Source organism: Astyanax mexicanus, chromosome 17, assembly GCF_023375975.1.
Source record: "Astyanax mexicanus isolate ESR-SI-001 chromosome 17, AstMex3_surface, whole genome shotgun sequence".
Lineage (NCBI taxonomy): Eukaryota > Metazoa > Chordata > Actinopteri > Characiformes > Acestrorhamphidae > Astyanax > Astyanax mexicanus.
The window spans coordinates 36279861-36306592 of record NC_064424.1 but is presented as its reverse complement, the minus strand read 5'-3'; the positions used below and the strand labels follow the sequence as shown (position 1 = coordinate 36306592).

The 26732-nt window shown below is 38.5% G+C and overlaps 1 protein-coding gene across 2 annotated transcripts in view; it reads right to left on the bottom strand.

Annotated features, from left to right (window-relative positions):
• The window catches only part of gabrg2 (gamma-aminobutyric acid type A receptor subunit gamma2), a 97692-nt gene that overhangs the window by 35073 nt on the left and 35887 nt on the right, over positions 1-26732 (bottom strand). For both annotated transcript variants that reach the window (XM_022676372.2, XM_022676373.2), the window contains exons 3-6: positions 26384-26451; positions 17240-17460; positions 15016-15098; positions 12224-12361 (exon numbers count right to left, since the gene is read on the bottom strand). In XM_022676372.2, the coding sequence (XP_022532093.1) occupies positions 12224-12361; positions 15016-15098; positions 17240-17460; positions 26384-26451 (510 nt within the window). The remainder of the gene's footprint in view (positions 1-12223; positions 12362-15015; positions 15099-17239; positions 17461-26383; positions 26452-26732) is intronic.

Sequence of the window (26732 nt, the reverse complement as noted above, 5' to 3'; positions counted from 1 at the left end):
CTCAATAACCTATTCAAGAAGCTGAATGTATGAAGCTGAAGGGGTATCACAAATATACCATATTTTTTGCACTATAAGGCGCAATTAAAATTAAAAATTAATACACTTATAATCCGGTATGAACTCTACCAGTCAGATAATAAGGAGTAGTAAAGCCACTCCGCTAAAGTACTGCGTTTTAAGGGTGAGTTTTCAGTGAAGTTTCTCCAGCACCGAGGCTGAAGCAGCATTAGCATTAGCTGCTAACCACAACACTAGCTTTTCCGCTATTTAGAGGTGAGTATATTGGACTGTAGTCTGTGTGTTTACTGGGTAGAAAACATGCTACTTGGAATGAGTCAGTGCCCTGGGTTACCGCAACACTCTGGGTTCCTCATTTTATAGTACTAAACTCTGCTAACTGCGGCTGGCACTGTTGCTAACTGCGCTGTTGAAAATATTGGAAATCTAAGCTTACTGTAACTAAACTGAAGCACCTTACTCACCCAAGTAAACAGTTTTCAGTAGATTAACATTCAGTGCTCGATTGACTTTAACAGAAAATGTTTTTTACAGTTTTGTTCACTTAGGTGCCTTATAATCCGGTGCGCGTTATGTATGAAAATAAACCAGAACATAGACATTCACTGATAGATAGTGCACCTTATAATCCAGTGCGCCTTATAGTGCGTAAAATACGGTACATATAATGCACATCCTGTATAGTGTATACTGGTGTTTGACAGTAACTGGCTGTAACTTACAAAATTTGGTTTATTTTCAAATTTCAATATAACTGGCGTAACATTTAGAACCAATTATAATAAAAAAATCTGTACAAAGCCAGTGTGAACAGAGTTTCATCAAGGCTGTAATAAACGTTGTTATTAAATGTGAGAGTAATCTGTAATATTGTAATTCAGGAGGTGATGGACAGCGTCACACTCCTGAGAGTGTTATTCTGCAGTCGGTCTGGGTGCAGTGGGGATAGATGGATGCTGTGGAGATTAAATGCAGCAGTGTGAGGTCCACAGTGTCCAAATCCTGTTAGCCTGACCGTCCTAACACTTCACATTTATATATCCCTCTCTCTACCTGCAGCAGTGACAGCCCCCCCGAGCCTTCACCCGGCACTGTCACCACTGTCTGAGCGCTCCGAGTGTGTGTGTGTGTGTGTGTGTCTCAGTAATGTTATTCCGGCAGGCCTGGTGCAGACAGCAGACTCTGGGGTGTTGTCCAAAAGCACACACAGTTCAGCTGCTGCTGATGCAAAATTCATTCTTCTCTCACAATTTTATTTTTTCGACCTCCAAAATGTGGCTATTCTAATTACACAGTGGCTTATACACTCATCATCAAAGAAATAGTTGCAAAATAAATAGGGACATGATCAACAACACTGACTATGAATAACTCATTACTTCTGGCATGCAACAAAAGTCTCCAATATTAAAACTTTTTTGAACACCCCTATTTGTTTCCCTATATTTTTGCCATTTAAGCTTTTCAGGTTCAGTTAATAAATGGAAATGGTACAAAATTCAATGTACAAGTACATTGAAAATAAACTGAGCAAAAATGTGAATTTACATGGTCTTACTTTTGTCTAGTAAATCAGTGCTGGAACAGATGGTATTACTGCACTCTCTACTGTAGCATTTACACACTTATAAAGAAAAAGACACAGAAACACAAAGAACTCTGTATTTTATTTCGAGAAATTAGAGATAAAGCTAGAGAGTGGCGAGTACTGTTTCCTACATCTTCAAAACACCAAAGGAACCTGGAGAAAACTGTTACAGAAAGAGCCACGTCTGGCTGATCCACATGGCAACAGCACCTATAGCTCAGCTTATTGGAGTCTCAGTTTCAGCAGTGAAGAGAAAAGAGTCATAAACTCATTGTTAAGATTAGAAAATAAAAATCAGCCCTTCTGGGCCATACAGCACTGCTACTGGACAACCAAAAAAAAGGAGGGGTGTTCTAAAACTTTTGACCTGTAGTGTATTTTGTAATTTCTAGGTTTAATTAGGTATTTCTATCTAACTAACAAAATGATGTTTAGCTATCAATGTGCAGTAAAATAATGCACAGGAATGCTAAGTGCAAATGCAGGGCGTGACAAAAACAATCATGACTAGGCAACTAATTGAAAAAATAATTAATTGACTAATAAAATACAAACCTAGAAGTCAGTGTGGGATTTTATTGCCTTTCAGAATCATAATAAAAGTAACCAGGAACAATAAATGATTCAAATATTCAACTGATAAGGGCAATAATAACTGAGATACACATACAGAAAAAGTGTGTTATGCAAATAGCATCCCATATAGCTCGAATATTCTCAGACTTTGTGGTAGACGTAGAATGTTTATAGAGCATTCTACTGCATCCCACACATTTTTAATCACAAACAGGTCTTGACATAGCAGCAGCATGTGGACAAGCATTGTCCTGTTGGAAGAGGTCACCAGGGTTTGTGCTCAGAAAATGTACTGTAGTTCACTGGTTGCAGGACATTATTAGCAAAATGTTGGTCTGTTAAAGTGCCCGTAATGAAGACTAAAGGTGATCTCGCAATGTACAAAATTGTGCTTCATACTATGACACCAGGCCTTCAGAACGTGTGACATGTGACAAGAAACTTTTGATCTTGTCGCTAAAAAAACAAGGCCTGCACAGACATATTTGATGGTCATCTCCACCAAGACAAACACAGGACTAGATGTTAAACTAGAGAGTGCAGTTTCTGTTCAGTACTAAACTTCTGAAATTTGGTCAGATGTAAAATACTTGTGTTTTGAGTTGTTTGCATAAGCCCCAATACAAGGTTAAATGATGGAATGCATAATACATGTTTGGATAATTACATTCATTATTATCGGCTTGACAAGCTGTCTGTGTGTGCATTTTCACATCTGTGTCAGCAATGAGTGCAACTTAAAGCAGTAGAATGCAATGATAAGTAGTAGTGTATCTATCCAGGAACACGATTTTTACTCTGAAACGATCTTAGTTCGGTGTTCCACACTACAATGCTAGCTTTATAGTTGTTACTATAGAACTGTATGATATGTGTGAAAGTTCCTTGGTATATTTTGGTATGTCATAGTTTCAAAATGACACCTTTAGCTGTCAGGCTGAATTAAAACATGTAAATACAAAGCACAAGTCAAAAATAATCACTATGCCACTATGAGCAGGAGGTTGCAGGTTCGAACCCCTGCTCATGCAGCTTTGCCATCAAGCTGCCGGCGCTCAGAGGGAGCAAAATTGGCCCTGCTCCCTCTGGGTGGGTAGATGGCGCACTCCCCCAAAACACTCCTACGGTGATGTCTGCAGCACAGGGCGTCTGTGAGCTGATGTATCAGAACTGAGTTGCTGCGCTTTCCTCTAAGCGCGCTGTGATGCTGCTCGGTAATGCTGCATCAGCAGCAGCTCAAAAAGAAATGGTGGCTGGCTTCACATGTATCGGAGGAAGCATGTGTTAGTCTTCACCCTCCTGGTGTGTTGGGGCATCACTAGTGATAGGGGGAATGCTAATGAGTGGGTTGGGTAATTGGCCGCGTAAATTGGGGAGAAAATGGGAAAAAATTAGAAATAAAATTATATTAAAAAAAAAAAAATATATATATATATATATATATATATATATATATATATATATATATATATATATATATATAATGATTATTAGTCATTAAGTATTTGTATTACTATTAATTTATCACTCTTAATGAATGTCTATTTTTCTGGTCTATTTTCATACATGAGGCACACCGGATTATAAGGCGTATTAAGTGTCACTAGTAAGTGTGCCTTAGGGGTGTGCCATATCGTATCGTATGCAATAATATCGCCAAAATGTTTGAATATTTGAACGATAGTATACCTAAAAATATCGTAACATATCACCCACCACTAATTATCACATCAGGGTACTACTTTTTTGCCGTTTTTAGCAAAAGAAAAACTCACACTGTTCTTATTTCCTATTATATATCTACTAGAGACAGATTATATTTGTCCAGTATCATTTATTTGACTTTAATCCTGAATATATGGAGATATTTGGAGTGCATTACTAGTATCATGACATTCTGGATTATTGACTTCTGTTTCAAGTCTGATAAAATTGTTATTATTTAATATCTCAGTTAGCCATATCATATTGCATGCAATAATACAATTTGAAATAATTTTTCTAATTTATTGTTCTGTCATATCACCAAAAGTATCGTTATCGTGAAAATACCATGAAATATCGTGATATTATTTTAGAGCCATATCGCCCACCCCTAGTGTGCCTACATCGAAACAAAACTGTAATTCTTAAAATATATATATTTCTAAGTCAAATGAGTGCTGGAGGTTAATCTACACAAATTTCTGTCCTGAAAGCCTTTAATTTGGGTGAGTAAAGCACTTCTGTTTATTTACAGTAAGCTAAGATTTCCAATATTTTGTCTAAGGGTGAGTCTTCAGTGAGGTTTCTCCAGCACTAAGGCTGGATGCAGCAGCATTAGCATTAGTTAGAAACCGCAGACCAACCGCAGTCCAATATACTCACCTCTGAACGGTGAAAGAGCTAATGCTGTGGTTAGGGGCTAATGCTGCTGCACCCAGCCTTAGTGTTGGAGAAACTTCACAGAAAACTTACCCTTATAATGATTAACTTCAGCGGAGTGGCCTTACTGCTTCTTAATACCTGACTTGTAGAATTTATACATAAGGCACACTGTCGATTATTTAAAATGTTCGAAAAATACAGTACCTGCAGCCATTAATAGAAGTGTTCATAAACATTTGGACAGACGTATTAAAACTGTCCAGTAACACAATTCTGAGTCTGAAATGATCTTTATTTGGGATTAATCCACAGTGCCAGTTTTACTATAGCACTATATAGTCACTATAGCACTGTTTACTCCCGACAGTCTGCAGTCTTTAGCATTCCAGGTTCACATCACTGTCCAAGTATTAATTACAGTCTGATTACTCTGACAGGAGACAGGGAGAGGGAGAGAGAGAGCGAGTGTAATTGGTGTTTAGCTGTGTTGTAGGGGATCCTGTCTGAGTCAGTGCTGTTCTCTCACTCCCACTGCTTGGCCGAGAGACAAAGAGATAGATGGAGAGAGAGACACAACAGGTTTAGAGCGAGGGAGGGAGGGGGAACTGATGGAGCTGTAACGCATTCTGCCACCAAACACACTCTGCAGGAATACACACCCAACACACAGCAAACACACAGCAAAAACAGCCTGAAATATTGATTATTAGTACAGAATGACAAGACAATAGCAGGACTTTTCACTTAAAATGACCCACTGGCATTCACCTTTTGTCTTGGTGGAGATGACCAACGATTCCATGTGTGTAGGCACTGTAGTCAGTGACAAGATCAATGATTTTTTGTGAAACATCACACACCCAGTCCACCAAGTCCTGGTGTCATGATGTGAGGTACAATTTGGTTTGATGCCAGGTCAGGTCTTCATTACAGGCCATTTGACAGCCCAACGTTATGTCAATGGGGTAAACTGGTGGGCGATTTGAAAAGGACAATGCTCTTCAATATACCTTAAAGTCACAGATGCTATACCATGGACAGCCACATTTCCAGACCTATCCCAGATTGAAAATGGATGGAATTGGACACACATTATTAACATTCCACCCTCTACCGCAAAATCTAATCAAACTGTGAGAATATTTGGGACAATTGGTATGAAAACCAAGGCACTGGTATGTCCTAGAAGAAAGCCTCTTCTAAAGCTGATGCACAAGAAAGCCTACAAACAATTTACTTACATTTTGTTACTAGTAGTTCAGACATTAATGGCTGTATGTTGGCCACTGAAAAGATGATAAAATATTTACAAAAATGTGAGGGGTGTACTAACTTTTGAGAGATACTGTAGATGCACCCAGATGGAAGTATGGGACGGAAGTATTGCAACGCAGTTCAGAATATATGAGATATATTGGGTAACAGCCTGGAACCCAACTTTAGAACTCACTGATCTGCACTCAGAACTGCAGCACATCTGCAGCAGCTGTTCTAATGGACATGAGAGTGATGTTAAAAAAGACATTCAGGGCTGCAGTGTTATTCACTGTGCATTTGCTGTGCTGCCTATGTGTAGTATGTGTGTGCCTGTGTGTGTGTGTGTGTGTGTGTGTGTGTGCGTGTGCATATGTGTGTATTCGGCTCTTTTCAGCTCTGGCTGATGTGTCCCGCGGCGTCCGAGTCTGAGCAGATTCACACAGACCGACGCACACGGACAACAGAGCGGCCGACACACAGAAGGTCAACACTAAGAATAGCTTTGAACTGAGAGAGAGAGAGAGAGAGAGAGAGAGAGAGAGAGAGAGAGAGAGAATAAAACTCTCAGTGTTTATCTGACTGACTAAAAATTACAATTTTAGTATCAAATTAATGTTAACAATGTGATTATTTAAAATGAACCAAATTGGGAAGCGTGTCATAACTACAGTCTGTTTTTTACTTGACTTGGATGTTTGATTCTAAATATTGAATTGGTATATGATTTACAGTCAGACTTTTTGAAATTGTGGGTATACTGTAAAACCACAATTAGTTTAAACTTCATTGTTGCAAAACATAATCAAGAACTCTACAACACATGGCACTGTATCTCATCTCCCTCGATGTGGACAGAAGAAAAACATTTATGAAAAGTTGCAATGCAGGATAGTCCGGATGGTGGATAAGCAGCCCCCATCAAGTTTCAAATAAATTTAAGCTGTCCTGCAGGCTCATGGTGCATCAGTTATGCACTGAAATGAATTATATGAAATGCTATGGCAAGATACCCAAGAGGACTCAGCTACTGATAGAGTCATAAAAAAGCTAATTTGCCAAAATGTACGAGAGAAAGCCAAAATCCTGCTGGGGCAGATGAGACCAAGACAAAGAAAATAACACAGTACCTACAGTCAAATATGGTGGAGGTTCAAATGTTTCAGGGTTGTTTTTTTGCTTCTGGCACTGGGTGCCTTAAATGTGAAAATTACCTAATTATTTAGTGTCACAATATAGAGCACAGTGTCAGAAAGTTTGGTTTGTATCCTATGTCATGGGTCTTGCAGCAGGACAATGACCCCAAACATACTAGGATCATACATGGAAAGCACTGCAGTGTTCTGAAGTGGCCAGCTATAAGTTTGGATCTAAATCCAATTGAACATCTGTAAAGCCTTATTTCCAACTGCCACCAACACAGCATTAATGGTTGGCCAACACACTCAAATGACACAACAGAAGAAAAAAAAGAAGTGGTGTTGTGTAGAAATTCAACTCCTCTTGGCTTGAAAGCATGTCACGAAGCAGTATGGTTACCAACTGGAAGGCCAACTTGCTGAACTGACAACATTTCTTACAACAATCAATGCCACTATAAGGAGATTCTACCTATGTAGGTAAAAATGAAAGGATGTAGTAAAGTTCTGTAGTGTGAAACCAAAACTAACCACAATTAATACACCAATCACAATGTAACAAATGGACAATGAAACTGAAACAACCCTGAACATCCCTTTCAGACAGCTTCCTCTTACAGCGTCCACAGTTAATCCTGTTGGATGTGGTTGGTCCTTCTTGCTGGTATGCTGACATTACCCTGGATACCGTGGCTCTTGATACATCACAAAGACTTGCTGTCTTGGTCACAGATGCACCAGCAAGACGTGCACCAACAATTTGTCCTCTTTTGAACTCTGGTATGTCACCCATAATGTTGTGTGCATTGCAATATTTTGAGTAAAACTGTGCTCTTACACTGAAATTTGAACCTTCACACTCTGCTCTTATTGGTGCAATGTGCAATTAATGAAGATTGGCCACCAGGCTGCTCCAATTTAGCCATGAAACCATGAATAAAATGACAGTTTTTTTTCAGTTTCATTGTCCAACCCCTGTACATCAAACCTGGTTCTGCTGTACAAATAAGCACAAGTACATGTTTTTTGTTTTTTTGGGATGTAAATTCAGATATTTCTGATGTAAATATTGTTTTCCACTGTATTTCCTCTGTAATACATAATCCTAAAAGTATAGAACACTGCAGAGCTGCAACAGTGTGTTTTATTACCGCAGCACACCTGCACGCTAACCGGGGCACTGCTCAGTTGCTCGTACAGATCAGAGAGCTGAAAAAGTATGGTCTGAATGCCCTCTAAATCACCATCAGAGATGGGCGCTCCTGCAGTGCAGGGCTCGTCAATCCTCAATCATTTCTTATTGCTTTGGGTAATGAAGACCCAGAGCCGGGCAGCTCTGCACCCCCTCACTGGCTCTGTTAACTGGATAAAGGAATAAACACAGCGGGCATCACACTGCCACTACTCAGGTGTCTGTCTATAACTACGAACCAAAATCAGAAAATGTTGGAATAGTATGGAAAGCACAAATAAAAAAGCACAGAGTTTCTCTAATTTATTTAGATTTGTTTATGTTTTAACTTAATTTATTTATTAATATACAGTGACGTGAAAAAGTATTTGAAAAAAAAAAATTATCCAAACCAACCTGTCCCTATGTGAAAAAGTAATTGCCCCCCCCCCAATTAATTAACTGTGATCAATCACATGTTTTGGAAATCTGAGGTAATCAGGCCTGATTACTGCCAGACCTGTAGAATCAAGAAATCACTTAAATAAAACCTGTCTCACAACATGAAACAGATAAAAGATCTAAAAGCAATCTGAAGAAACATACAAACAGATGACAAAACAAAGTCACTGATCATCTATTAGTCTGGAAAAGGTTACAAGGCTTTGGGACTCCAGAGAACCACAGTGAGAGCTATTATGCACAAATGGAGAAAACATGGAAAACAGGTGAACCTTGCCAGGAGTGGCCGGCCGACCAAAATTACTCCAAAAGGGCATGAAAAACTTATCCAGGAGGTCCCAAAAGAACCCAGAACAACATTTAAAGAACTGCAGCTCTCACTTGCCTCAGTTAAGGTCAGTGTTAATGATTCAATAATAAGAAGGAGACTGGGTTAAATTGTCTCCATGGGAAAAATCCAAGACAAAAAACACTGCTGACCAAAAAGAACACAACGACCTATCTCACATTTACCAAAAAAACATCTTGATGATCTCCAGAACTTTGAGTAAATATTCTTTGGACTGACGAGACAAAAGTGAAACTTTTGGCGTAAAATGAACACTTTGAAATGAACAGAAAAAAGAACAACATACTGAATGTCAAACATGGTGGTGGTAGTATGATGGTATGAGGCTGCTAAGAATTCTGAAACATATAATGCAACAACGACAGACCGTATCTGTTGCACATCTTCAGACATGTTTGCAGTGAGATTGGGACAAAATAACACACAATAACAACACTTCATCATTTGGTATCTTTGGTACAAAAAGTGTGATGTTTTGAGAAGGACTGGCAACATAACAAAGTTCTAAATGCTAAACCATTTCAAGTATTTTTGGAAGGTGCTGCAGGTCTAAAATGCAGAAATGGACGTACTGTATATTAATAAATAAAATAAAATTTAGCAGATAATACATGAAATATCATGTTTTTTTATTGTCTGCAATCCAATGAAAGTAAGAAAGGATGGTAAGAAAATAAGAAAAACTTCATCATATTTGCATTTTTCCACAGTGTTAATCCTTTTTCCTGTTTTGGGTTATAGACTCCAGTCCCTGTCTGGAAGCATTAATTGAGTACAGATGTTTATGTTCTGTGTGCAGCAACATCTGGACACTTATTGTCCTCAGTCTGTTCTGGTTCGGTGTTATCTCAGATCGCTTTTCACCTCGATCAATAACCATTTAAACAGAGCGTCTGTATAAAGCATGTCTCACAGCATGCCTCGTGACCACTCCCCGCCTCTAGCTTTCCAGACTGGACCTGTCAGAGTTACGAGAATGGAGCGTACAGGACTGGTTCTGGTAAACACTGGTTCTGGTAAAGGCTGGAGCTGCTGCTGTGAAGCCTCTTAGGGAAATGAATGGCTTTCAAAGCTCTTGTGTTCTTCGGTTCAGATCAAATGGGCTGATTTATCGCTGGGCCATTAAAGCTGCGACGCTTCCACCCGTCTCGCCCTCACTCTTGATCCATTTGTCTCTCTCTTTGTGTGTGTCTCTCTTTCTCTCTCTCTATCACACACACACACACAATTATTTTGATTGTGATTCATGGAGCAGAGGGCAGTGAGTGATATATCTCCTGCTATATGCCATCACACACACTCATTAACCCCCACAAGCTGAGGTCACCTCCAGCCAAAACACAGGCTAGCTGTAATCACGTGAATTATTTCTAAATCATAGAGTCACTGAAACAAGTGGAGAAATTGTGTTAAAAAGCAGATTATATATATATTTTTGTCTAGACCAACTCAGTTTCTGTAAGGCAGGGGTGTCCAAACTACGGCCCGCGGACCATTTGCGGCCTGTTTCCTTTTTTGGAGCGGCCCGTATTTTAGAAATAGAATGAAAGTTGGCCCGCTGTTAAGCAGGTTTTTATAACGTGAGATTCAAAGTTTGAACGCTAGGTGTCAGAAACGGGCCAAAGAGTCTAAAAGCGGAGAGAGTGCTCAGTTGTAGCGCAGAAAAACGGGCCAAAGAGTCTAAAAGCAGAGAGAGTGCGCATTTCTAGCGCAGAAAAACGGCCAAAGAGTCTAAAAGCAGAGAGGGTGCCCAGTTCTAGCGCAGAAAAACGGGCCAAAGAGTCTAAAAGCGGAGAGGGTGCGCATTTTTAGCGCAAAAAAACGGGCCAAAGAGTCTAAAAGCGGAGAGGGTGCGCATTTCTAGCCCAGAAAAACGGGCCAAAGAGTCTAAAAGCGGAGAGGGTGCGCAGTTTTAGCGCAGAAAAACGGGCCAATGAGTCTAAAAGCGGAGAGGGTGAGCAGTTGTAGCACAGAAAAACGGGCCAATGAGTCTAAAAGCGGAGAGGGTGAGCAGTTGTAGCACAGAAAAACGGGCCAAAGAGTCTAAAAGCAGAGAGAGTGAGCAGTTGTAGCGCAGAAAAACGGGCCAATGAGTCTAAAAGCGGAGAGGGTGAGCAGTTGTAGCACAGAAAAACGGGCCAATGAGTCTAAAAGCTGAGAGAGTGTGCAGTTGTAGTGCAGAAAAATGGGCCAAAGAGTCTAAAAGCGGAGAGGGTGTGTAGTTGTGCAGAAAAACGGGCCAAAGAGTCTAAAAGAGGAGAGGGTGCGCATTTCCAGCGCAGAAAAATGGGCCAAAGAGTCTAAAAGTTGCCCTAATTAAGGAGTTTTATATTAAGAGACATCATGAAATTAAACATTAATTTGAAAAATCTTGGTTTACACAACACTGTCAAAGATAGATAAAGATAATAAGTCAAGTAAAATGGTGTGTAAATGTAAATAATCAGGAAAATGTATTATTTAAAGTGGTATATTATAGTTATAGTTTTATTACAGAGTCTGTGGCCTGTGACTTCAAATATATTTCTCCTTATACACCCCTGCTGTAAGGCTATGTTCACATGTCTTATAGACATCCCATATTTATCTATATTCGACTAATTGATACTCTTTCTCTAATGATCAGTGCTTCACGTGAAGATTCAGTTTACGTTTTTTTTTCCCATTAATGCTACAGCCGCATCCTGTGACCACATATGATCATTTTATTGGAAACAGTGAGCGATGGGACAGAGACATCAGAGCATATACACTACTTAAGAGGTTTGTACTATTTACTCACTGCTGCCATCCATTTTCCTTTCTCCTTACTACAAATGATATTCGTCAATACACTTGATTTTGATGAAGATTAGATCACATTTTGTGACAAATTTACCTAGAAAACCCGGAAATTCCAAAGAGTTTGAATAGAAATAAAATCCCACTATGATGAGCTTGCATTGATTATTTTATTTTACATTTAAATATCCATTATTATATATAGTCATAGCAAAATGTGTGATTGATTAATTATTTTTAAATCAATCATCAATAAATCTTAACCCAGATTTTCGTCCATATTTAGCTGAGCCAATTAACCATCCAACTCACTTGAACTCTCCCTTTCACTGCAATGCTCCTCACACCTGAGCTTCAGTAGGAGCACATGCCTCCTCCAATACATGTGAGGTCAGACCACACCTCTTTTCCAAGTGCCATCGATGCACATACCCATCACATCACTATGGAGGACACTTCAGGAGAACAAATACAAGCCAATCCATTCCATCCACAGAGCAGAGCTGAAGCTTTACCTGAGACGGTCCTGACGACCTCAGTGCTGTTCCTCAGACCAACGAAGGAGAACTGATAGAGCCTCCATGAGCGGATATCCCCCACCTCCACGGAGCTGCGCTTCCACCTGTAGACGATCTCCTCCTTGGGGTAACCGTCTGAGGGAATAAACAGACAGTCAGTCAGAAGGTTACTGAAGAGCACTGGCACAGCTGGAGTTTTACCAGCTAGAGACAGAAAAAAAAATACCCAGTCTGGCTTCCAGGGATTCTGCAGGATTTAAGCCTCTGAGATATGATTCTGCTCTGTCACATCTGTCAGCTTATTCAGCTCAGCAGCCGGAGAGTGTAGATACTGTACTGCTATTATAAACATTTATTTACAATTTATAATATTAAATTAATGTTTTAGTAAATGTAACATAGATATATACTAATCAAGCATGTGTAGTTCTATAATTACAGACTGTAGTGCTGTATCTGTTTCTCTGCATATTTTATTATTATCCTCCTTTTACTCTCTTCTTCAATGATTAGGTGGGTCATGCTCAGCACTCAAGTGACACAGGCATGGTGATGTAATGTTAGTAGTGTATGTTGTGCCAGTATGAGTGGATCAGACACAGCAGTGCTGCTGGAGTTTTTAAACACTTACTCATGCCCACTCAATTTCCACTTTATTAGACACTCCTACCTAACTGCTCCATCTTGTAAATAAGTATAAAGTGTAAAGTTAAAAGCTCATCTGTTGCTAAACAGTTTGAGTTGGTCATCCTCTAGTTCTTCATAAGTAGGACTGCCCGCAGGACGCTGCCCACAGGATGCTGCCCACAGGATGCTGCCCACAGAAAGTTGTTTGTGGACTATATTATTAGTCCAGCAGTGACAATGAGGTGTTTAAAAACTCAAGCCGCCTGAATAATAGCTACCAACTGTAGCCACTAATAGTGGTGGTCCAGTTGTGTCCTACCTGATTAGTGGAGCTGATAAAATGTATTATGTGTGTAGAAACAAGGACTTAGGTGGTCATAATGTTAGGACTTATCTTATATATGTATTTTGTCTCATTAATTGGTTTGGTTCTCCTTTATTTAAGGTTAGAAGAAAATCTGATGTGAATGAATGTCAAATTGAGGCAGAAATATCAGTACTGCAATCTGGATTTTTGACTATGGACGGGGTCTACACAGCATCTCTCACACAGGTGAGTTCCCAGGCTTTTCTATCAGCAGTAGTGGGACGAGGAGAGCTATCCGCAGTGTCTCATTAATTCTGCCAACACGGTCCCGTTCTCTGTGCTGTATTTAGGGATGCGATTCCCCCAGTTTTCTCCCGTGGATTTCACAGAACCTATTAGGGAAGCTCTCCCCAGAGAACGTCCCACAGAGCATCTGCCTCTCCCCAGCAGCACCATTACCATATAAACACAGGAGGGAGAGAGAGAGAGAGAAAATATGAAAGTGAGAGTGAAATCTGAGAGAGAGAGAGAGAGAGAGAGAGAGACAAGAAGAAAGATAAGGCTTTATATGTGTAACAGTAATGATGATACATGTTAATGATTACAATATTAACGTAAAAGAATAGGTTTCTAGGGAAAAACTGTACTGAACTGTACTGAATGGAGGCTCTAGTACCCTGTTGGACACCTCTATCTTGGATACAAGATAAGCTACTGTTGTCAAAAAGGTTCAGTATTTAATACTGTAGCAAAATTTGCGAAAGGTGTTGCAGATGGGTCTGTAGATCCTGCACACTAGTAGGTTGCTGAAGGTGGCAACATACGTGGCTGCAGGATTTCCTGCACATATTACTGTGTTGTTAGTAGGGGTGAAAAAAAAAAAAAAAAAACAGTAGGTGAGCTCCGCGGTACAGTTAAAAAGCTCCGCGCGACAGTAGGTGAGCTCCGCGTGACAGTCCTCTTACTGACCCAAAGATTCACAGCCCTAGTAAATACTGTAAGTAAATGGTACACGTGACTGTTTCATAGGCAGCTGTATCCCTTAGCTCTGTACTGTATGAAAAAAAAAATTTCTGTCTCTGTTTGCTCTTCAACCGTAGTCTTAATATGACTGGTTACGGTTATGCATAGTTAAATTACAAGATATTTAGGAGAAAAAAACCCAAACCATAAGCTTAATATGGCTGGTTGTGGTTTGCACTATATACGTTTTATTTTTCATTTTTTATTCTTATTCTTATTTCTTATAGAATCAATGTGTGAGAGAAACCAGTCTGTTAAGTGTGCGTTATATGATTTTGTCAAATAAAACACCGCCTATGCTTCATGTAGTGTCTGTCAGAATCAGTGTATGGATTGTATGAACATGGTAACAGATTATAGAGCATTCCATATGCATCATGTAGCATGATAAAGTTTTTTATAGAGTTAGTGTCTGTATTATAGACATTATAAAGCCTTATAGAGTGCCCCCTATGCTTTATGTAGCGTATTACAGTCAATAAGACTAAACTTTTTTATTTACGTCACTGCAGCATAATTATTTACTCTAGGAAAATGACAGAGTAGGAACATTTTATCAGGGCTTTTAAAGCGATTGAATGGAACTAGCGTCAAGATTTAATGCAGGTTTAAAGAAAAGCTGACGCAACCAAAAAAACGGATTTGCGAAATCAGACGGCAGCTCTGAGGACGTTTATTTTTGGTGCGAAGAGCACCGATGTCTTTATCAGCGTGTTAAAGAGCTATGTTCTTGGCAGGCAATGGAAGGAGGGAGAGAGAGAGACAGAGAGAGAGAGAGAAAGACAGAACATGAGGTGGGGGAATAGATAGAAGAGCATATGGCCAGACTTACAGCTTGAGAACTCCAGGGGACAGGAATGCTCATCCATGGGAAAGTTATACAGTTTAAGCTGGCACTCGGCATCGATGGTCAACCTACATACAGAAATAACTCCCTCAATTACATCTCCGACGCACGCCAAGATTCATTACATTCATTCATTACACAAACACACAGACACACAAACTGGCAATCTGCAGTGTTGGATCATTTCCATTTAAGTGGGCATAATAATGAAATTAATGACAGGAAGTGAAACCCATGTTTGGCAATAAGCATTATCGTGAGCATTATCTCTTTAGCAAGTCAGTTCCGGCTGTCTGTACGTGAATTCTAGGGAGTTCTAGAATGTGAAAACAATGAATTAGCTGTATAGCATCAGCAGGAGGTACACACAAGAACAGATTAGAAGATTAGAAGACAAGAAGATTAGATCAGATCAAAATCCTGTGGTAATTCTATTATTAAAGGCAGGTCTGTATGTGTTTTACAAGTGGTGATATTGCATGACTTCAATTCTTGTATTCTCTGGCTTGGATATATATATGGAATGGGAATATTATGGTAGAAACCGGCCTCAGTCCACATGTATCTCTCAGCTTGTCCAGAAATGTACACGTGTTCTTTAGGTGCAACTAGTGCTGGGCGGTATAACGTGTTAGACAGTATACCGTATACCGATATGCATTTTTCACATACTGCCACACCACTAGGGGCGCTGCAGAGTGCTGTGTAAAACAGCACCATCAAAGAAGAACACTGGCAGAGCTCGCTAAGTAATGCAAGCCAGTTAGCTAACAAGCTAACATCATAGACTAATGGTAGCTCAGCTCTGTGGAGTCAAACGTTCTGTCTTACCCGGAGAAAAATGAGAACAGCACTATATCTTAGCAGCTACCACTGATGCTCCTCACTGTATGCCTAGTAACTATACTGTAGCCCGAAGGATCATTTTATTGCACATTGAACTAAATGTATTTGTTAACTGTAGAAAGAAAGGAAATTGTGTCTGATTTTAATATTGTAATGCATTTAATGGCCTTAATAATAACATATTGTAAACTTAACCTTGTGTCTTACTCGTGCAGTAGAGCTTTTGAGAAATATCTCTTTTAAATACTTAAACATTAAGTATTTAGTTCTGTTTATAGTGTTTATGGAACCCAACAGTAATAAAAGCCTTAATGTAAACCTTTAGTGCTTTATATTATATATACTCCTAAATAGGGGTGGGCAATACTGCTCTAAAATAATATCACGATATTTCATGGTATTTTCACGATAACGAAACTTTTGGCGATGTGACAAAACTCTGAATTAGAAAAAATATTTAGAATTTTATTGCATGCAATATGATATGGCTAATTGAGATATTTAAAATAATAATTTTATCAGATTAGTAAAAAAAGTCAATGATCCAGAATTTCATGATACTATTAATAATGCACTCAAAATATCTCCATATATACAGGATTAAAGTAAAATAAATTATAATGGACAGATATAATCTGTCTCTAGTAGATATATAATAGGAAATGAGAACAGTGTGAATTTTTATTTTGCTAAGAAAGGCAAAAAAAAGTAGGGTATAATATCGTTCACGATATTTACATTTTTTGGCCATATTATCATGTAAAATACGATATGGCATGCCCCTACTCCTAACAGTACAGTGAGTCACAAACCTATATAAAGTCAAAAAAGAAAAAAATATATATAAGCATAATTCAAATATCGTGATATACCGCGAAACCATCAGAATTTTTTGTCATACTGCCCAGCACTAGGTGCGACTTGTGAACTGTAGTGGGAGTCAAGGAGCAAAAAAGTGACAATTCTCTCACAATACTGTTTTAGTTAGCAGACACATTATTAGGCTGACAAAGATAAATATGTGTGCATTGTTTAGTGAATAACAAAGGAAAAACCTCATAGGACTGTATTTTGGGCACAGACATGAAAAGGAATTAAAAGTTCAACAGCAGTGTCCTTCAATATTTGACACAAATGGCCATGCATTTTTCTTCTCGCCTTACGCAATTATGATGATGACGTTACACCACTGTCCCACAGCTAAATAATGAATAAATGTATCCAGTCTGAATAAATATTAAATAAGTGTCTGGCTGGCATAATTTCAGTTTTATGAGTAACGTTAAACTTTCATGCCAGACCCTCTTAACAAGATCACCAACAATAACATCACAGAGTCACATTGTCTCTGCCTCAGAGCTACCTCAGAGTGTACAGAATTCGTCCATCGTTCCAAATCCGCAGCATACGATTGGGCGTCGTGATCCAGTGGGCGTCGGCCTTCTTGGAGTTACGGAAGAAGGTGTCGGGGATCCAGATCTTTCCCACCATGTTGCTGTTTAGACGCAGGACCTTCATGGTGCTGTTGAATCTCAGGCGGCTGTCGTACCAGGTCTGAGCAAAGAAGATGTCGATGGTGTATTCCTGTCAGGGGAGACAATGATAGTTCAGGGTTACAAGGTTACAATGGGGCATCAGAGAAGGACATAAAAGAATGAGTCTTGGTTCTGTGGTTTTATCATTGGATGGTTCTATAGAAAACCATTTGATTGTTCGGTGTAGTGTAGCTACTAACACCATCACTTTCCCCATGGAAGAGTGGGGTTCAATTCCCTGGTAGGGCAAACACACCACTGTACATTAATGAGAGTCCTCGTACCTTTTTACTCATTTTCTCAAATGAATTTGATTATGCTAGATAGTTAATAGGGTGTTGCAAAGTTTGCTTTGCTTGGAGTAGCTTGGAGTAGGCCAATATGTACTACTGTGTCAAATCTATGCCATAGTCTACGCCAGGGGTGTCCAAACTACGGCCCGCAGGCCATTTGCGATCCGTTTCCTTTTTTGGAGCGGCCCGTGAGGTATTTTAGAAATAGAAGAAAAGTTGTCCCGCTTTTAAGCAGGTTTTTATAATGTGAGATTCAAAGTTTAAACGCTAGATGTCAGAAACGGGCCAAAGAGTCGGAGAGGGTGCGCATTTCTAGCGCAGAAAAATGGGGCAAAAGTGTCTTAAAGCGGAGAGGGTGCACATTTCTAGCACAGAAAAACGGGGCAAAAAGTCTAAAAGCGGAGAGGGTGTGCATTTCTAGCACAGAAAAACGGGCAAAAAGTCTAAAAGCGGAGAGGGTGCGCATTTCTAGCGCAGAAAAACGGGCCAAAGAATCTAAAAGCGGAGAGAGTGTGCATTTCTAGCGCAGAAAAACAGGGCAAAAGAGTCTAAAAGCGGAGAGGGTGCGCATTTCTAGCGCAGAAAAGTGGGGCAAAGAGTCTAAAAGTTGCCGTAATTAAGGAGTTTAATATTAAGAGACATCATGAAATGAAACATCAATTTGAAAAATCTTAGTTTACACAACACCGTCAAAGATAAAGAAAGTAAGTCAAGTAAAATGGTGTGTAAATGAAACAATCAGGAAAAATGTATTATTTAAAGTAGTATATTTCATTATTTGTTTTATTACAGAGTCTGTGGCCCGTGATTTCAAATATATTTCTTCTTCTGGCCCCCAACAAAACAAGTTTGGACACCCCTGGTCTACGCCATTGCTTATGCCTGTGTCTCTGAGAATTACAGACCAATCAGCTTTGAGTTGCGTTCCAACTGTACCTCCTCAGGCGATTCCTGACAGTCTGGAAATCAGGATGCTCTCGTTGACTGCTATGTTAACTGTCCTTTTTCAGAATTTTAGGCTCTGCAATGCAATCTTAATGGATTCCAGGAGGGCTTGCACTTGCGTGCTTGTGTCAAACATAGGCATAATTTCCTATAAACTATATATAAGTTTGGTTGTTAAGGTTACTAGGTACCATACCATAATGCTCCACACCAGAGTTAAACTGTTACACTGGTGACATTTTTTTTTTTTAAACCAGGACCAGGTCTAGTAGTAACTATGAGACAGTTGCTGCTGTTAGAAGTGTCCGTTCTTACAGTCCGGCACTGATTTCACAGTTAGCCAGTTAGCAATGTACGGCTAACCTGGCGTCTAGCCTAAACCCTGTCCCTACAGCAACGTCTGACTCACAACTGAATGCACAGGCCATGCTTTTCATTGAAAGGGGGACTAAACAAAGGAGGATTAATCAGATTTCTGCTTTAAAAGAAAGATGAGACAAATATTAATAAAAAAAATTTGCAATCTTTATTCTGTATCTGTACCTGCACCTAAAATAAAATAAAAAATCATTTTTCAGTATTTCAGTGTACATTTACTGTACAGTATGTAACAGTAAACGCTAGTGTTTCTATAGTATCTCAGGTGGTTGCTATGAGATCTCAAGCTGTTGCTAAGTTGCTATATATGCTTTGGTGTCATCCAGTAGGATCGATAGTTGTTATATTGTAGTATATGATTGACACAGTGATGCTAAGTGGTTGCTACGGCTATGGATTACGCAGGTGATTGCTATGATGTCCCAGGTGGTTGCTAGGGTATGGCTTAGTGGTTTCTTATGATATCTAAGGTGGTTACAGGGGTTGCAGGTGTTGACAAGTGGTTGGTTGCAACTGTACATCCATTTTAAAAGCTGTATAAAAGCCTGAGATACACAACAAATCCAAACAATCTAAAAACAGAACAATGTGGAGTTTTCAAAAACTATGAGACGAGCATCACTGCCAACAAACCAACACCGGCTCGTACTGGAGTTAGGACGCCTTTAGGGCATCTGGATGAAACTGGCTTCCAGAATGAAATGCTTGGCTTTACAGTAAGACTGACATACACCAAACGCCTTCCAATACATTTATTTTTGTTGTAGCTCAGATGACAGATGAGCCGAATCACCGAAGCAAATGTTTGTTCTTTATGTGGATCTTCTCAAGCGCTGTACGATAAGCAGTCTGTATAAGAATATGCAGCGCTTGTATTTAAACCTCAGGCCAAAACATCACCCAGAGCCATCCCGTCTCTTAATCCCTGAATGTGCAGCAGAGCTTTGTAGAGGATCTTCATCCAGCGCAGACAGACTTTATAGAGCTGCAGACCTCTTCTCCAGGGCTGACGATTTTACACAGCAGAGCACAAACCCAGCCTTTCAGAGCCCACGGGCTTTTGTCCGTTTTAATGGTGTCACTCAACCCCGCCATTTCCAGGCCCTCAACCTGAGAATTAAAGGTTTAATAGAGCCATTAAAGGGTTAACCCCATAACCCTCAGGGTCAGGCTTTATTACCTCAATAATGTCTGAAGGAGCTTTTTTTGGTTCCTGGCCACAGAACCAGGACAGGAATTTCTCCTTCTCAGCCCTCACTTTTCTATTACACAGCCTAAGTGGACATGATCAAAAGTTAATTTTATTAACGCTGACATTTATTTTTTTATATATTTGGGTCTTCACTGCAAGAAAAGACACATGTTTTCTTGTTCTTTTTGCATTGTCTTATTTACGCAGCATGCTATTATTCTCGATTCTGACAAAAAAGAAGAGTATTAGGAAGGTGTGGCGTTAGAGGATGACATAGTGTTGCTATGATGTTGCTAGGGGGTTGCTGTGATGTTCTATATCCTTGTTGCTATGGTATTTGTGATGGTTGCTAAGGTGTGGCTAAGGGGTCACTATGTGATTGCTGTGTTGCTACATAGATGCTATAGCCAGGCTAGGTAATTGTTTTGTTATTTCAGGTGGTTAATGAGGAGTTGCTCATCGGTTGCTATGGTGTTGCTTATGCAACTTTACAGTAATATATATTTTTTCATCCTCAGGCCTAAACTGACAAAAAGTGAGTTCACTATTAAATCTACAATGTAATATATTTTTTTATTTATATGTTTGTTTGCTTATTGTCAATTAATGCAAAATCTATTATCAAGGCTGCAGCAATATGTAAATATTATTTGAAGATTATTTTATTTATTTGCTGTTAACCTTGTATTTGGACATCATATACAATATTTCAAAATTTTGTCTAAGAGTATTAAAATATGATTTTACTCCACTAGTAGATACATTAATCTACATATAAATGCTCCACTAGTAGATAAATACATACATAAATGTTTTACAATACCACAAATACTTATAATAATAATATAATAATATTTGTTCAAAAATCATATACAGAGAAATGCTAGAGGTACTGACTAGATGTAAGCTGGCTTCTCCTCCATGGTATCATTTTTCTGCAGTGTTTATGGATCCTGAGAGCCGCTGGGTTCAGAGTGAGGCACTGATATTTTTATATACAGTATATTTATTTATTTATTTTCTTGCAAAGGGGGTGGTGGTGGAATCAGGGATTTGTGAGTGGCTGAGAAAACAGAGGCATTAACAATCGACTTTCCTCCAGAGCTTAGTCCCACAGTAAAAGCTCCAATCCACAAAAAAACACACACACACACTCCCTCTCTCTCTCATTCTTTAAACATTGTCTTATTAATGCAGCACGGTGTTATTTTCAATCCTGAAAAGTAGCTTTGTGGTTGCTAAGGTGTGGGTAACTGGTCCCTAAGTGGTTACCAATCTCTAAGGATTGCCATGGTATTACCAAGTGGTTGGTAATTGATTGCTTTAGTCAGGCTATGTAATTTTTTTTAGCTTTTTTAATTGGTTGCTAAATATTGCTAAGTGGTTGCAACTATGGTGTTGTCATGTGTTGTATGGTGTTGTAGGCTCTGTCTATCCAGCTCTGCTCTGTTATTCTCATCTAAATGTTTCAGTGAATTATCAGTGGGCAGTGTTCACTTTAGCACAGGTAAAAATGTAAACACAGGCCCTGCGCAGCTTATAGAAATCCCTGCCACCAGCAATGCATGTGGTATATAAGAGCAATTGTACCAAAACTGTGCAAGGAACAATAATATTGTTGTGGGGATTCACTGGTGGATTTATTCCACTCCTTATTGTTGAATGGAATGCACTGAAGATAAAGAAGATAAGATAAGTTCTACCTCTGCCCCCTTGTTGAGAACCTATTAACCCTTGTGTGGTGTTCATATTTTTGTTACTCGTTTACTTTGTTACTTGTATTTAATTCAGCAAAATTAAGCAATTTTACATTAAAATGCTTTACACATGCTTGCTTCACCTAAATTGCAAGCAATATAAACAGCTTACATGGTTAATATTTGCCCTTTACCTTTCTTATGTTACATTTCTTTCAAAAAGTGCTACTCTTTTTTTAATTAGTTTTTTAATAAAATGTAAAAGAAACTCAAGATATTAAACTCATTAAACTCAAGATATGAGTAGAAAATGTGTTTAGTTTCAAATTTACAAATGAAGCAATGTTTATTAGCCCTTGGCCAAACATACTGTATGTAATATAAATGGTTAGGTAGACCCGAACTCCACACAAGGGTTAAACTAAACCACAGTTGCACATTATAAATTAATTCAAAATAAGTAACAGAATACACTAGAATTGTTTGCTACAATTGGACAATTTAAGTTGCAACCTGCACTTTTATTTCTAATTATAAAATGTGCCCTTGATATTTTTCCAACTTTTATTACTGTTTTTGCTTTTGCTAAATGTAACCTGAAGCAGTTTCATTAAATACAAAGCTGTGCACAAGCCTGAATTGCACAATCAGACCCAACTGTTCTCAGTTGGTGGCATAACAGATTTGCACAGAGTCTAAAACCTTGTGCCAAGCAGGAGGAAGAGGTTTGAGGTCCAGTGTGTACTCTCAGCCCGTCAGTAGGTACAGCAGTAGCTCGGAGGAGGCTGAGAAAATCTCTGGGGATGGCACTCGCATACAAAGGCGCTCACATCAAAAGACTCGCAGCAGCGAGGACCGGCACGGCATGTCCCTGTCCTCTTTGTGAATTCATAAATCCGAGGAAGATGAAGGAGCTAATGGATGGTACTGTGAATGCCATGCCTCTGGGATGTGGTTTAAAATTGCATATCTGCTTACATCATCACATTTCAATACCACAGTCCACCTGTGTTAGCCCGAATATTAGAATATTATTATACACGTTAGGAAACGAGTGCAGGATCTGGTATCATAGCTCTGGGAGGTCGGAACTGAGATCAAACCAACTCTGCTGCATGTTATGCCCACATATGACTCATGTCTCCTTACACTTGGCATTGATTGGCAGCAGCTAGTACAGGCCACTGTTCTGAGCTTCATAATTGAGGAACAGAGTATTGTACAGAAAAGATTCACATACCATAACAAGGAGCACATGTTTTTTTATGCCCATATTTGGGGATGTCTATGGTCAAAATGAATGGGCTTTTCAAAAACTCACCTCTACCACAATCTGTGGTAAACATATATAATCAGAACACTGTACGTTATATTTTGTGTACATTTTTCTCCTGAACATCACTGGATTCTTTGAATTATGAGATAATTTTTAGCTTTTAGCTAAACTGAACTGACGTCACAGCACAGCGGCAGAGAACGCGAGCAAGCTGGTGGAGATATGACACTGGCTGTCTGCCAAGTTAAATGATTAGTTGGATCAGCTGGTCTTTAATATGCTGTATACATATGACTGGAGTTCGCTGGTGCTGCGCCAAATCGAGTCCCCCCACGTCAGTTCAGTGTGCTACATTAGCTTAAAGCTAGCATTACTCTTATTTAGGGGTGTGCCATATCATATCCTACGTGATAATATTGCCAAAAATGTCGAATATTGTGAACGATATTATATCCTGAAATATCAGGCCATATAACCAACCCCCCCCCCCCCCCCAATAACCTAATCATCACATCAGGGTTCTACTTTTTTGCCGTTTTAGCAAAAGAAAAATTCACACTGTTCTAACTAACCATTATATATCTACTAGAGATATCTGTCCAGTATCATTTATTTTACTTTAATCCTGGATATATGGATATATTTAGAGTGCATTATTATTAGTATCATGACATTCTGGATCATTGACTTCTGTTACAAATCTGATAAAATCATTTCATTAAATATCTCAGTTAGCCATATCATATTGCATGCAATAATAAAATTCTAAATAATTCTTCTAATTAAGTGTTCTGTCATATCGCTAAAAGTATCGTTATCGTGAAAACACCATGAAATATCGTGATATTATTTAAGAGCCATATCGCCCACCCCTACTCTTATTACAACGGTTAAACACAATCTCACAATTCAGAGGATCCAGTGATGTTCAGTAGGAAAATGTACACAGAATAAAACATACAGGGTTCTGAATATATTTATTTACTATAGAATGTAATAGAGGCAAGCTTTAAAAAGCCCATTCATTTTGGCAAATAGAATGCATGTTTAACTTCCATTTGTGTAAAATACTGCTAACCTGGGACAATGCTGACACCGATAGCTGAGATCTTAATGTTTAACTTAAATGCAGTCAACTCAAGTGTGACATCATTCTCAGCTACGACATCTAGTATCTAAGGAAAATGAAATGCATTCAATGTGTCAGCTTGATGATTGATAACACTGTGAGTGGAGGAGGATCCATAAGTTGATCTGCATAACCGCAGTAGCTGTACCAAGCTACTGTACCAATATTTGTGCATTATGGAGCCAAACTCTACAAATTGTGTCTGAGTTTTTTGTCAGATTTTATAACTTATTTAAAATATGTAGTTAAATTGATAATCTGACATTCTGTTTACAGTATTTTGGGCTCTCTGCATTTTTAATGATGGAAGGCAGGTCTTTAATATGCGGATATAACTATGGTCTCGTATGATGATATATGGCATTGAAAAGACATGCTACACATATATCAACCAGCAAAACTGACCCTTTATATAAAGTTATTTGTCTTCAACTACTCAGCAAAAGTAAACTTTTGTTCACAAATTAAATGTTGGTAATATTTGCATCTCAAATTAAGACATATAAGACTATTTTAGGTGAATAAAGGTATATCAAACTTTCAATTGGCCAAGAGATGTAAGAGATATTCACTATTGACAGCATCAGTTATGGACTGATGTTAAGTACAAGGCACTGCCACCAATAAACTGCATTCAAGCTGGCAAAAACAATAAACACCACAGGTGGTGGCTTTCATACTGTTTATATCCATATCGGAATTAAACTGTATTAAAATAAATACAAAATACAGTAACAGTCAAACCTTTGGACACACCTCTTCTGTTTTCTTTTTTTTGTGCTTTTATGTTTTTTTACATTGTGAATTTAATATTAAGGAATTTAAAGCTATACAGGAACACATGCTGATTTTTTATGTAAACAAAAAGTGTTAAACAAACCAGAATATATCTTATATTTTAGATTCTTCTAAAAGTACCACATTTATCTTTAAGGACAGATCTGCACACTCTTGGTGAGATTTTAATCTCAGTGTCTTCATGAGGGAGAGTCGCCTGGAGTAGTTTTCTCAGCATCTTAAAGGAGTTCCTGGAGGTGCTGAACAATAGTTGCTGCTTTTCTTTCCTTCACTCTGTGAAGCTCCAGCTCATCCCAATAAATCACCTCAAATCACCTCAATCTCAGTTTATCAGGTTTTGTTTACTACATAATTCTTTTTTATTTTTTAAATATTAATATACTAATGTAGAAAATCAATTAAATAAAGAAATAAAGAAAAACACTGAATGAGAAGGTGTGTCCACGTTGACTGGTATCATATATCTTGTTAAAGTTGGATATTAGCTTAGTATACGTTATAATATATTTTAGTATTTCTTTTTAATAAAATCTGGAACTGTAGGTGCATTGTGTGGGTTTTAAAAAAGTCTTGCTAAAAGTTTAATTTATAATTAAAACAAGCTGAAAACCACAGCTACATTTTTACCATACCATGCTTAAAATGTTAATATTAATATTTTTTTAACTGTGATTTGCAGTTAAATCATAACATTATTTCATAGATCAAATATTATGGTCAGCTCTGGACCTAATCATTACATAACTACAGTATGGCTATTAAAATGACTGTCGCAATCAGTACCCCCACACTGCAAATAACAGTGACTCAACAGCCTAATAAGAAAGGCCTGTCATTTTCTCATGACCAGCAGAGCGACGGTAAACACTGCAGGGAATTCACTCCACTAATCTTACTACTCCTATTGTGCTCTATTTATATCAGCAGCTTATTTCCTGTGCTCTGTCTCCAAAATAGAAGCAAGCATCTTCTGAGCAGATTATACGAGTCAAGTCTCAATTAGCCCACCATGAGTCACGGAGGAAGCCTAGTGAACACAGAGAACACTGAAACTAAAGCCATCCCAAGATAGAGCCCTGAGGGACTCCTCAAACATCCCATGTCAATCTTACTGCATAACATTATTTTTTTTTTTTACTGTATCATTAACATATCATAGTGTTTCTATTCTTTAACAGAAAATGTGTATAAATTCTAATAAAACTCTAACAGACATTAATAGAACAGCATTAGGTTTCAGAGGTTCCTCTGGAAAATCACTTACCATGTTGATGGCATTTACTGGGCCAATACTGTTCACAAACATGTCTGTCGTGATCACAGTGGGCTGGACTGTAACAACAAAAAGAGAGGAAGAGTGTCAAATAATATCAGGACAACAAAACATTCATAATTAAAACATATTTCCTGAACATTAATTTGATGTTTCTTCTTTAGAAATTAGTTTATACACACAATCATATTAGTAATCTTCATACTCTTCTAAAACTATATTCATTCATACCAACACTCATTCATTCAATTCAGAATTATTTATAACCATCTATATTCTCAAAAGTTTGAAAACACCTTAAAATTTGCTGTATTGTAGATTCATCCAAAATATGAAAAAA